General features: G+C 37.6%; 1 protein-coding gene across 1 annotated transcript in view; it reads left to right on the top strand.

Moving 5' to 3' along the window:
* The window catches only part of LOC6039306, a 423,209-nt gene that overhangs the window by 256,321 nt on the left and 152,731 nt on the right, over positions 1–14,157 (top strand). Inside the window, exons 4-6 of the mRNA XM_038248130.1 lie at positions 7,122–7,260; positions 7,673–7,742; positions 13,551–13,661. Coding sequence (XP_038104058.1) covers positions 7,122–7,260; positions 7,673–7,742; positions 13,551–13,661 — 320 coding nt within the window. The remainder of the gene's footprint in view (positions 1–7,121; positions 7,261–7,672; positions 7,743–13,550; positions 13,662–14,157) is intronic.

Raw genomic sequence — 14,157 nt, 5'->3', positions numbered from 1 at the left:
CGGGGGGAAGGAATTCAGGATTACGAAACAAAAACAGATACGTTTGCTGGAAACTCGTTTACTTAAAATTGGTTCACATTGATTGAAATGAACGATGTGGCTTCGGGGAACGGCAATGGCTGGATTTATATTTTAACAAAATAATGAATCGCAACAGGTACGCCGAAAGGGACGACCAATTGTGCTGCAATCGATCATGGGTATCGAATTATCCACGGTGCTGATTTCACAGCAGAATGCCTTTCGTGTCGCTTTGATTCGTAAATGAAAGAAATTAAACGCATGAACCGGACGAATGGGCCTATTCTCAGGAAATCAAATACCAAAGGAACCTATTCAAGATCACGAACAGTAAAACCTTTCCGGCCGACGTCCTTTTCCGATGTGAATTGTAAAAAGTGGACCCCTTTCTCGCATCTTTTATTCCGGGGGTTTTCCAAAGAAAAAGATCGTTTACAGTCCACACGAAAAATTGAATCTTTTTTCCGTCCCACCGAGGGAAACTTTCCGTTCAATCCAATTTATTCTTGCAGCAAACACACATACACCCACACACTCGTATAAGAACTCTCCGCACTGCTTTTCACTCGAGAAAACTTGGGTTGAAGGCAAGAATGTACCTATTTATGTTTGAAATTGACAATCTAATATCAATAATCCATTCGGTTTGCCTTCTTTCATCTGTACACACGCTACGGCACCCAAACGCACCCAAAAGTTCCAAATCCACATGGGATCTGCGAAAAAACGGCACAAAAACATCCACCTTAGGGTGCCCAGAATATAAGCATTTTTCTCAAAACCTCGTTCCACAAGCTGAATATTGTTCCGTGGGCTATTTTAGGACTCTGGGCCAAATATGAGCTAAATCGGTCAACATTTACTCATTGATACTCGAAGATAATGTTTGTATGGGAAAAATCGATAAAATGTATGGAAAACCTAATTTTCTTACGGTTTGGTCTGCACAGAGTGCTACTTCCTTCCAAATATTCCCAAAAGTGAGATTCTTGTTGAAAATGCAATGCTTTACAACTATGTACACAAAAAAAAAATGAATTCGCGTAAACGTGAATAGAGTTCATGCCAACGGGAACCAGCAAGAAAACTGTTCAACTTTTATAGCGCATTGCACCATGAAAGTGAACAGTTTTCTTCCTGGTTCCCGTTGGCATGAACTATGTTCACGTTTACGCGAACTCTTTTCTTGAGTGTGTAGAACATACCAAAGCTGTAAAACTCGATCCTAAAAAGTTGTTGCGATTTAAAAAAGTAATTTTATATGAAAAACATTTTTTGCCAACTTTGGCTCGGGTATAAAACCGTTTTCGGCTTGTGGAGCAATGGGTCATTTTTCTGGGTACCCTAATCCACCCACTCGCACACGCACATTCTGTCATACTCAACGACATCCGGATGACTTTGTCCCTTCTTCTCTGCTCTTCAATTTTTTTCTTCAACCAGACCTTTTATCCTTTCTTCGATGATAAAGGTAAATCGACGAGAGTTTGAACAAAAGTTTCACTTTTTTTTGCGAAACTGATCATCATAACTTTACCGAGGAAAGGTTTGTCGAGAAACTTGATTAGCTTAAGCAGTATTATGAAATTTGCCTTTAAAGTTTTGCTATAGTTTTTGCGACGCGGTTCGCGTATTGAAATAAAAGTCAATCAGTTGAATTATTCTTCTTGTGAAATAAATACAATTAAAAGAGTTTGAAAACATGAATATTTTAAGCCTTCAATCCTTTGTGATTAGTTTTTCAAAAGGTCTTCCACATAAATAATTCCTTCGAGCCTTAAAACTCTTTTACAAAGCGCTCATCTGAGTCACACCATTTAGGCTAATAAAAGATTCAGGTGCTAAATCGTATGTAAATCATTTGTCACCACTCTCTCTTACACACAAAACTTATGAGGAAACCGGCTGCTGCCGCCTGGGTTAGCGGAAACACATCCAATTTTCTATCCAGAAAAGGTGGGTGGATGACTTAATATGAATTATGCCTGCTCCTAATTATTCCTTGCAGTCACCTTTTATATGCACCCATTTCTCTTCGTCTCGGTGAAGAGTGAAACATCACGTAGCGTGATGTGGCCATAATCAAGAGTCGAGCCGTTATCCGTACCTTTATGGGACTGTCCAGATGTGGAAATGGAGTTTGACCCATTATATTATTATAATTTATTTTGAATATTGCTGTGTTTTTTTATTGCTTTTTCAAATATTTTCAAATAACTTAAAAAAATTCCTTATTTTTTGAAAGAAAAAACATTTTATAAAACTTTCGTACTTTTATCAAACATTATGCTATTTTTGCATCAAAACTTTTTCTGTTGATAATTTCGTTCCCAACTTCCAAAAGTATGAACAAGCAGATAAACAACAGAACAAAAAAGAACACTTCGAGTGTTTGCGGACCATCAGGGAAGGTGTTGTCCTAAGGGGTTATTTTTTCTCGTTTCCAAGCCCTTTCCCACGACAGCCGTTAAAATTTATCCCACCTTTGACACGGTGATACGAGCATGCTTTCCATTCCACCCTATCCCGACAGCATGGACCATGCTCAGCCCTTTTGGGCTTCAGTGGAGAAATTTTCTTCGGTGGACAGAAACCGAGGGGCCAGCAAAACGAGCAGCATCAAAGATTTGTGGAAACGGCGTGAAAGATGGTGGACAGGAAAAAGGTGCTGGAAAATTTATTTTAATGGGAAATCCTGTGGAGCGTGTAAGGTGCAGGGGGAAAGGTTCGCTGGATGTGGGTTTCTTTTTTGACTTTTGTGAGGCTCAATGAAAAATTGTTTTTGAGTCGAACATGGTGGGAACTTTTTTCAGTAAATTCTATCAGGGATAACCAAAGTATGGACTTTGGGCTAAATTTTGCACGAGCTGATATTTTGTGGATAGCCTTGCGGCAGCTTGCTTAGAAATAATATTCTTTAAATGGTTATAATATAATTTGAATTCAATGAATTTCAATAATAACTTTAAAGCACTCGAGTATCTGGATGCAATTTGTAACTAAATTTTTAGTCCATGAAAATGCTAAAAACAGATTTGCATCGTGGTTTATTGGACATATAAAAATAGTGTTTATCATATATATCAATCATAATGCGTGTGCTTCTTTTAGTCTTAATCGCGTTTTGCGTACATTCAATATTTACAAATGATAGTAAAATCAATACAAAAAAGGGTTTTAAAGAGAGACAGAGAAACAAGAAAACCACCTAAATTCTTCATAGTCAGCTTCCTAAGCCGAAGATTTTCTCTAGTGAAAGCCAAGCTTTCAACCAGTAAAATCAGTCAGTGAGCACAGTAAAAAAAAAACAATTGTAAAGTCTGATGTATGTATTAAGTACTGGTCTACAAAAGTGTCACGGTAGAACAGAGCAGCCAGAGCAGTGCTACCAACAATATCCAAGTCTACAAAAGGACCTTGCGTCCACATGCTGTTCTTTTTCATCTACGAACCGTGGAGGTGCAGTCGTGTCTAGTTCCAACCAAGGAGCCGTAATAAAGCGTAAATACTAACCTTGTGAGTTCTTTCCACTGCTGGCTGTCGGAGCTTGAAATGTCTTATCGATAATTCAAATAAAATTTTATTTGAATTGATCTACCTTTAGGTGGTTGATGTCTTCCTATTATTTATCGAACTTTTTTTCATTTTTTAATAATGATATCAAATCTTGAATGTTTTGAACACATTTGGAAGGTCTTTCGATTGCTTATCTAACGGGTCGCATGACGGCTCCTGACAATGTTTTCACCTGAAAAAAGTGTATGAATAACACTTAAGTGCTCATAACTTTTGGAAAAGTTATCAGATCTTCAATGTTTTGAGCTTATTGAGCAAATGTTATTAAAAAAACGAAATACAAAATCAAGGGTTTCCAGCAAGCATTCAGACTGGCAAGTAATTAATAATTACTTTGATTTTAAGCTGGTAATTAGGTAATTCATAAATAACTTAGCGATTCATGGTAATTTTAGTAAATTATTTCAAGTTTATGTGGATCAAGTATAATTAAAAACTAATGTACAGTATGTAAAAAAAGTATTTACACCACTTGGGCACTATGCACATTTTGTGATGAAACATGTAAAAAATTTAAAGTTTGACAGGAACCTAGTACTAAGTTTTGTTCAGAAACTCATGCCAAACATTTTGCTACAAAAAGCTCATGAAAAGATGATTTCTTTAAAAAGTTATATAACAAATACTATTACGAAAATAAAAAAAGGTGCAAAAAAAGTGTGTACACCTTTCGAAAAATTAACATAAATAATGTTATTTGTTGACAAATCACCATAAATCAAGTCTCCCAACTGCAAATAGGCATCCTTGACTGATTAAAAAAATAATTTGGATTCAATATAAAGTTTACTAACTACTTAGTATAAAAGTTTATATAACTCTGGAAATTCTATACAAAACTTATTGAAACTTAATTTTGCAAACTTTTAATTCAAATAAATGTCAATATATCACCATAGAATTGCTAAATAAACATTTTGGAGTGGGTATAACACCGTTTTGGGGGTATTTGTATCGATAGAATAGATTTTTCGTTGGAATTTCGTACCAACCCGGAATTACGTCGCCGGAAAATCCGCCGGCATCTGAACCGGTCCAAAATTCACAAATCAACCTATGTGGCATCAGAAAGGGCATAAAATTTCCGATCTTTTGATACCCATACATCCAGGTTTTCTATAAAACCCACGTTTTTAAATACAGTATGTAAAAAAAGTATTTACACCCCTTGGGCACTATGCACATTTTGTGATGAAACATGTAAAAAATTTAAAGTTTGACAGGAACCTAGTACTACGTTTTGTTCAGAAACTCATGCCAAACGTTTTGCTACAAAAAGCTCATGAAAAGATGATTTCTATAAAAAGTTATATAACAAATATTATTACGAAAATAAAAAAGGTGCAAAAAAAGTTTGTACACCTTTCGAAAAATTAACATAAATAATGTTATTTGTTGACAAATCACCATAAATCCAGTCTCCCAACTCCAAATAGGCATCCTTGACTGATTAAAAAAATAATTTGGATTGAACATAAAGTTTACTAACTACTTAGTATAAAAGTTTATATAACTCTGGAAATTCTATATAAAACTTATCTAAACTTAATTTTGCAAACTTTAAATTCAACTAAATGTTAATATATTACCATAGAATTGCTAAATAAACATTTTGGAGTGGGTATAACACCGTTTTGGGGGTGATTTGTATCGATAGAATAGATTTTTCGTTGGAATTTCGTACCAACCCGGAATTACGTCGTAGGAAAATCCGCCGGCATCCGAACCGGTTCACGATTCACAAGTCAACCTATGTGGAATCGGAAAGGGCATAAAATTTCCGATCTTTTGATACCCATACATCTAGGTTTTCTTTAAAACCTACGTTTTTAAATACCTGGGCAAAAAGTAAGTTTGATCCACGAGAACAAAAATTACGAAATTCCATACATTTTTGGCAGGTTGCTCAAACGAAACCATAACAACGTTTTTGCTTAGGTATTTAAAAACGTGTGTTGCGACGGAGCGCAAGTGCCGCGATAATCGAGTGCTGAGTAGATATGTTTACGTGAAGGTTGGTCTAGGAGGTCAAATTAAAAAGTTGATTTTTCTAGCCTTATAAAGAAATCCAATCTGCAATCCGCCGTCTCTTAGCGAAGCGAATTCAGAACTTATCAAAGAAATGATAATGCTCCAATCAACAAAAAAATCGTTGCTGCCAAGAAAGTTAATACTTAAAATTATACTCATGTGTTGTGTTTATGCTGAACATATTTCTCATTTTTTTACATCATTATTATTTTTCTCGATTTCGGAGCAAGTGTAATTAATTCAAAAACATTGTAAACAATTTTGAAGAAAAAATACATCAATTTCATAAAAAAACATATGGTTTCAAAATGGTCTAAACCTTGCTCACAACAATTCTGCCAGTACATGGATACAAAAACAAGCCAGACTCATGATTAAATTTAAGCGTAGATCGATGGAGTGATGAAGTAAATCAAGCACGGTAATGGTTTTCAATTCAAATATCTCTCCAAATATTTGGTGAAACGTTAACCCTGATTTGAAATTTGAGGTTTGAATATGGAATGATAAATAAACCGCGTTGTGTGATAAACAAACTGGTTAAACACACTCTCTCAAACACACACACACACACACACACACAAACGCGCTCGCGCGCGATCTTTGCCTCAAGTGTTGCCAAGACAATCACCATCTCTTTCGACGTACGATTGTCACTCTCCAGCTCTCCAGCAGGCTAATTATAGCCACCCTAACTTGTCAGTCTAAAAGGTGACTAGGGCGTGCTATCCTTGTAGTCTTTTGGGGTCACACATGAAATACGTAACACTTTTTGCTTGGATTGTTTTATTCAATGACTTTTTTTCCATTGTGAAACGAATTTCAAAAAAAAGCCAACGTTTTTTTTATGGACAACCCCCGCGAGCACGATTCCAATCGGCGAGAAGGTGCTTGTTTGACCGAGATTCCACCCATAACCCATCACCGTTATCAGCTCAGTTCGTCCCGAAGCGACGGAACAAGGCGAAATCTGTGTCGCGGGCCGTTGACGCAGCTTAGCTGGGTGCGGGTTCTACAAAACCGGTGGCAAAATCAAAAAACATGCGAAAAGATAAAAAGCGTTGAGTTAATTATGAAACATGCTGCGATGATAATTAAAAGTTTTGCGTTTTGCGTTGAACGTGAGCAACATTTAGCAGGAGCTAGTAATGATTTTTTTTTGCTCTTGTTGGAAGGCTGATTTCGAGGAGGAGAATTGGGTTTTCTGAAGCTTTTTTTCAAATTATTATTTAGGAGAGAGCCTTGTAGAGGCATCAAATCTTCTAAAGAAATTTAAACGTTCTCTCACACTCCCCTATAATCTTTTCTAATTACTAATTCAACTCACCCCAACCCACCCTATCATCTAGACTCCACTGGACGCACGGAGTCTAGCACGAGAGAAGCCCGACCGTCCAGACCTTTCCCCGAGCGGCCTAAAACGAGAATTTATTAAATTTTTAATTAACTGATACCTTTTTTCTGCTCTCCTGCTTGCTTGCTTGATTTTCCAGCTATGACGTCCGAGGGAGACAGTACACGAAAGCCCTCTACTGGTCGGAATCGGCGGCGTTCGGTCCGCGGGCCTACTTCGTGACGGTGTCGAAACCGGCGGCACTTACGGTGGACAACATCCAGCTGGACGACGAAGGGGTAAGTCCCGGGGTCTATCCTGTTTTAGCACAGATAATGTACATGGCGTATAGTACAGTACGCGATGCTGTCGGTCTACGCAGAGAAATCGAACGAAGTGATTGATTCTGTGACTATGACGAAAGAGGGTTTCTAATTAGGATTTCAATACAAACGAATCCGTGTTTCAATAACTAGCTTATTTGCTTTTAGGGAATTTGAAAAGTTCATAGAAAAGTTTGAAAAAATTGAAATTTCATAAATTTATTGAAAATTCTCAATTAATAAATTTTTAATTTTAATTTCAAGATAAGGAATCAGTACTGCCTGTCTATTGAATTTACATTCTATGCTAGTTTCAACTTCAATTGCTTCCAGTGATGTTATAATAAACAGTTAATTACCCAGTATTTATCTTTTTTTTTTTCTTCAGGTCTACCGCTGTCGGGTGGATTTCCAAAATTCACCAACGAGAAACCACCGGATAAATCTCACCGTGACAGGTAAGTCCCCTCTCGCCAGAGCAGATTCGATTTTATGATAAGACTTTCTTCCGTGCAAAGATACCTGGGCGGGCCCCAATCGGACAAAGTTACGAAACAAAAGACCGTTTAAAATCGCCCGAAGTAATCATCCAATTGACGTTACAAGATAATTACGGAATGTTCTAAAGCCCATAATTAAAATACATTCACGGCGAACATGAAAGGAAAATATTTGAAAAAGATTTTCCCCTCATTATAAAAGTTGCGCTCTTTAATCCTAATGGCATGGTGGTTGGTGGAGCCTCGGTGCTTATAAACGTCGAACGGGGTTTGGTGCTCGATGGAACAAAGCCACGGCATCACACCAGGTTTGCCGCTTTTTCAATCCCGCGCGTTCGCGTTGGTTTAGGAAATTAAGCAATATTTTTCAATGTGTCGTAATTTCCAATTAATACAATCAGGTCATTATTTCAAAACAAACTAAGAAGTGTTTTTTAGCTTTGGAATATTTTTATAAATTACGCCCTTTTGAAATAATATCGTTGAATTTTCCAAAGATAAACGATGGCGCTCGGTGGGTGGGAAAGGACTTGCTAGGCAGCAATTTTCCCGTAAGATTTTATAACTTTTTATCTAATGAGCGCAGTTTTTTGTTGGTTGTGCCTTGGGAGACCATCATCGGAAAACGGCTTCTCCACTCAGTCACCTCTCCCTTTCCGAAGCAGATCCTGATCCCAATCTCGAATGCCGTGGCAGACAAGTCGCACGCAAATAAAAGCTTTGCAATTTACGTATAATCGCCCGGTGAAAAACTTCTTGATTATCTCCGGGAATATTAAATGTTTTCTGCTCGATGTAACCCAATCTCCTTTCAGTGCGTTTAGCAAAAACATCCGGGTGGTGATGGTGGGGGTGGGAGTATTGCAGAGCGATGATCGAACTTTCAAGCTCCTCTTCATAGAATTTCATAGCGCTTGAAAACTTTAGACAGTTAGTGTTTCAAAGTCTTGAGTGAAGTTTTAAAAATCTAAGAATTTTCAACTTTTGGTTGAAAAAGTAGTATCTAATTGCAAAACCAAATCATTTGTCCTCTTTAACACAAATTTGAAAATAAATTAATACACTTTAATGATCTGTATTTTTATTTATTTTAACGACTATCCGCAGCAAAACAAATCAGCATCAGGTTCTATTCTTATCAATGCACCCACATAAAATGCCCTCTCTTCAATCGAACAATGGAAGCATTTTCCGCTAAAACGTTGCATAAATCTCACAACGATGTTGAAGTCTTAAATTGCTCATCCATCATCATTCCACTGGAAAAGATTACCTCAACCGGAAACACGAGTTTTGGCTTCCGGAATGCATTTCATGGGAGATTCGGAACACAGAGGGCAAAAAAACCGCAGTGCCACATTCCTAGCAGCACAATAATGAGATTGGTTAGAGCAAGTAGAGCAAAGAGCCCACTTTCCGTTGAAAATTCCGACCAAGACCCAACCGACCAAAGAAGGCATTTCCTTCTCACCCAAGCCGTGGCCAACTACGATAGGGTTGAAGTTTTCCATCGGCCGCCGTGGTCTGCTTTGAAGGGTGTGAGTGGATAAAAAATTAACATTATTATGAGGCAACCGTTCCCACCACTCTCAACCTGGTCCGCATGCTTTTTTCCATCGATTTTGAGGTATGGGTCAGCTAGGTCTGGGCCGAATCATTTTAAAAGTTCCGAAGGCTTGAGATTCGATCGAGAGAGGCACAGGAAAATTCCGAAAACTCATTTTTAACCAGGTTGTGGTTTACATACAATTTTTATTGCAGCTTTATTTTCCGCACCTTTTCTGCTGCACCAAATTTAGGCGATGTTTTCTTTTACGTCTTCCTCCTTACACACCTTGAGTTTAAATTAGGGTTGATCAAAGGCTCGATTTTAATATAATTAAAACTGATTACAAATTGAAGCTTTGATTTGCGGTTACTATTTTTTGTTTTCAAATTCCTGTTCAAATATGATAATGAGTCATCACAAATCATTAAAAAAATGCTCTCTAGACAATTTTCGGAAACAAAAATAAAAGACACATTCTCCGGCAATGTACACCACAGGATGAAATTTTGAAAAGCTTGTATGAGAAATAAGGATATTTTTCCTCGATTTTAAACTACTTGAAACTTCAAAAATTATGGTTTTCATTGATTGAACTTTTGAATATCATTATGTACAAGTTGGTTAAGTTTTGCATCAATTCGTGATAAAATCAGCGTTTTAAAACATTTTTCTGAAAACTCCTGGTTTCCCGAAAAATAAAATCCAAAAATTATTCTTTTGATTGCATTTTTTTATGTGTTTAGATGTACTTTACGGAAATTTAATGGATTTGCAGTTTATCTTAAGTTAAGTATTTTTTTCAAACTAGTGTAAGTTTACCATTTAATTGCATTGCAACGTCACGAAAAAGGGACAGTTGTCTATGCCAACAGAAAACTAAACATTCAACATTTGATAATTCGGATGCTCTTTGTACTTGGCTTTCAAATGCCAGAAAAGATTCCTTTGTGGACCACCAATCAGTGAGATACTCCTCGATATTAGCTCCTGAGAAGTGCTAAAAAGTGCAAAAAATGCCTCACGGTAAAAAAGGGGCGGTCCTCACTAACAGGATCGACAGATTTGAAGCATCTAAAGAATGCCGAAGCGCTACCTGCAAAGTCAGGCAGTTTGAGCAGATACACAGATTTGTCTGTGTTTCACAGACATTTGAGCTCGTGTCAGACATTTTTTGAGGTACACAGACTTTTTAAAAACTTCATTAAATTGTTATTTTGTTAAAATATCAATTGAAACTTACTTCGTTAGTCATCAAATGCTTAAAAACACAATTTTTGATAGATTTCTATGACTGTAAATTGATTTATTTGAATTTTAGACAAAGACACAGACATACACAGACTTTTTCACAGACATTTTAAAAAATCAAGTGGCATCCCTGGCGAGAAGGAAGAATTTGAACGACGGGAAAAGTTGCCACCCATTTTTGTGAAAACATCTTCATCGGACTCGGTGCGAAAGTGGCTCACCGGATTTGTCAAGTCTGGTGCTTTACGAGCTTCCATTTGATTTCCTGAACAACACAAGGCTTGAATACTACAGCCATGACGATCCAGGTTAACGCCCCATGAAACAAGTCCTCCGTGGCCTGTACGACATGGATGTGAGTGTGCTGAAAGAAGAGCTCAAAACTCTGAAGTTGAACGTGATCGAAGTCTTCAAGATGACGAGACACAACAAGGACATCAAGTATCGTGATCAACTGTACCTGGTTCATCTCGAGATAGAATCGACAACGCCGTCTGAGCTGAAAGCAGCTCGGGCAATTTTCAACATCATCGTGACTTGGGAAAGTTACCGTCCAGTGCACCGTGACGTGACGCAATGTTCGAACTGTTTGCAGTTTGGACATGGTGGAAGGAACTGTTTCATCAAGAGTCGTTGTGCAACCTGCGGAGGTGAGCACAAAACTGAAGCTTGCGAAACAATCAACGAGAGCATCGAAGCCAAATGCTTCAGTTGCGGTGGCGACCATTCGACCAAGAATCGGAGCTGCCCAAAACGAGCTGAGTTTGAAAAAATTCGGCAGCAAGAGACGACGAGGCACCAACCAAATCGTCGCAAAACTCCTCCAGCATTCACGGACGTGTATTTTCCTGGTTTGGCGTCACCAGGAGCGGGATCTGCTCGAGTGGTTCCAAATCTGCAGGCATTGCCGTTGAATCAGCGGCGAAAAAATTGCAGAGAATACAACACCTCCTGGCTTCAGTCAGCAACCGAGGGAAAACCAACCAGTATCAACGGATGAAGGCAGCAGTGACCTGTTTTCACCACAAGAACTTCTGAACATTTTCATCGAGATGACAACAACACTGCGTGGGTGCAAAACTCGCCAGGAACAAGTGAGAACGCTTGGAGCATTCATCTTAAAATACAGTTCGTAGTTAATTCGTTCTAGTGATTTTGAATATTTCAATGAATATACTTTTTTGCAATTCCGTCGTGAATCTAATTACTTTTATTGCCATTCTTGAACGACGAAAAAGCCTACTTTTCTGTACCAAAAATAACAGAATCGAATAGCAACACTTTTCAAAATAAATGCTGAAAAGTTCTACTTTTCAGCACTCAAACTATCGCTCCAAGTTTCAACTTATTTGGTTACACCAGTTAAAAGATACAGTAAATTATGTTATCAAAAATCTTAAAAGCACGTGTCACAAGTAGAGAGCCTGGAGCTTATTAGAGAACGGACATCTCAAATCAAAAGTACCAATCGAAGCACGAGAACTGTCAAACGGAGGTACCAATCGAGCATAAGACAAATGATTTTGCTCGATTGGTACCTCCGTTTGACAGTTCTCGTGCTTCGATTGGTACTTTCGGTTTGAGATGTCCGTTCTCTAATAAGCTCCAGGCTCTCTAGTCACAAGTGTGTTTCGAAAGTAAAATTGTACTACGTGTCACAAGTGTGCACAGAATTTCCATACAAACTGAATATAACTGAATAGTTTAACCGACTTAATCAGTATATTTTCAAATACAAAAGATTGCATTGCCTTTAGAAAATGTGCATCAACATAAATTTGTGAAAAACTAGAAAATTTTTCCACATTTTCCAACAACATGTATGACGTGTCACAAGTGTGCACAATCATTTTGATGACAAATTGGTCTATGTCACAAGTGTGTAGCGAGTTTCCAAAATCGGGTTAAAGCTCTTTTAGTGTTTGTTAAGTATAGCAAAACTTATTTTCGTCCAAAATGGTCTATGTCACAAGATAGCACACAGCTTATGAAATGGACACAACACGCACATAGATTTCAGTGGTAATTTTTGAAACAAGGTTTCAAAGGTCAGGAACACTTTTCCTAATTTTATGAAAATTTACTAATAGGTAGAGGTGAGATTTCAGGATATTGCAAATAAAAAAAAGGTTTGTCATATTGAATGCAGGGTTATGCTTTATTTGTATTAAGGATGTATGATTCATTTGTATTGAATATTGAAATAAATAAATAAAATAAACCACTATTTATAGAAGGCTATCCGTTTTGTGTCATGCTTATCAAATTTAATCAAAATAGTGTGCATATTTCAGTTTTACTCGATTTAAGTCCAATTTTTTTCAGTGAGCCCTTCTAACAAACGTGAAAAGGAGAGTTTTTTTTTCTCTCTTCAGAATATTCCATTTTTCCGTTCATTCAATCGATGAATGGCCAAAGTGTTGTTAGGTTTTTTGGCTCTTTTTTTACACCAGGACGAGGCAGCAGCAGCAGCTATGGTTGGTGTGCTGCGACGGACGGTCGGTCACAGGAAGTCACAGGAAGACCTTGATTGGAAGAGTAGAAAGAACGCCACGTGAAGAATGTGGCTTTGTGTGTGTATATGGGGGGAGGAACTGCTAAAGCAGGAAATTCCGGACCCCGGACGGACACACATAAAGCGATTCTAGCCCCCGATAAGCGTCGTTATACCTACTTTGGCTGATGTTATTTCAATAATTTGGCATTTGTGTAGAGGGTTTTTTAAGAGAGTATGAGGCTATTTTAGGAAGAAAGGAAAAGTGAAGCTGAAAAGCAGTGTTCAGTTATTATTTTTCGTTAAGTTTCGAAACGCATTTCAATGGCATTAAGGGAATTAACACAGCCAAATGGAAACATAAATAATCGATATAATTTGAAGAAATTTGTTTCGTATTAAGTAAACGTTTAAAAATATCAAATGAAGGCAACATTTGTCACATAACTTTAACGTTTTTTTCTGTTCTTTTCAGTGCCGCCTCATCAGATACTTGTTTACGATGCGTCCGGAAGGGACGTTGCCGGGGCGATAGGCCCACTGCAAGAGGATGACAACCTAGTTCTTACATGTGAAGTTAGAGGTGGTAAGTTAGTTACCTTTTTTAGGTTTCCACTGCGTAAAAAAAACAGGGATGTAGTACGACAAATTTACATTAAATTTTTGCTTTTACCTGGCAATTAAATAGTCCCAAGTTCAAATCTCACGTTGTGATCAGCTTTATTTTAGACGTAAAAATTTAAAACCGTGGGCTGTAACGTGTATCATTTTAATAAAAATTTCATAATTACCTAGCAAACAGTACCCCTCAGACCTAATAAATTAAATATTTATAATCTGTAATCGAAAACGGCAGGTGATCGTAATGTGTTCATAGGAGCGCCCACTATGGTCTTCGGCTCTTCAATTAATGAAAGCTGTTAGCTTAGTTACCCTTCCACTGGCGAATTCTTTCGAGAAACCCAATCCAGTCAAAGCTCTTTTTCGAAAGCCGCTAGCTGGATAATCTATATTTGGTTCTATTTTGAGCCGAAGCAATAAGCCATCCCCAGAACTCTCATAATGCACTTTGCGGAATACCG

Source organism: Culex quinquefasciatus, chromosome 1, assembly GCF_015732765.1.
Source record: "Culex quinquefasciatus strain JHB chromosome 1, VPISU_Cqui_1.0_pri_paternal, whole genome shotgun sequence".
NCBI lineage: Eukaryota > Metazoa > Arthropoda > Insecta > Diptera > Culicidae > Culex > Culex quinquefasciatus.
The sequence above is the reverse complement of the archived record's forward strand: the minus strand, read 5'-3'. Positions and strand labels throughout refer to the sequence as shown.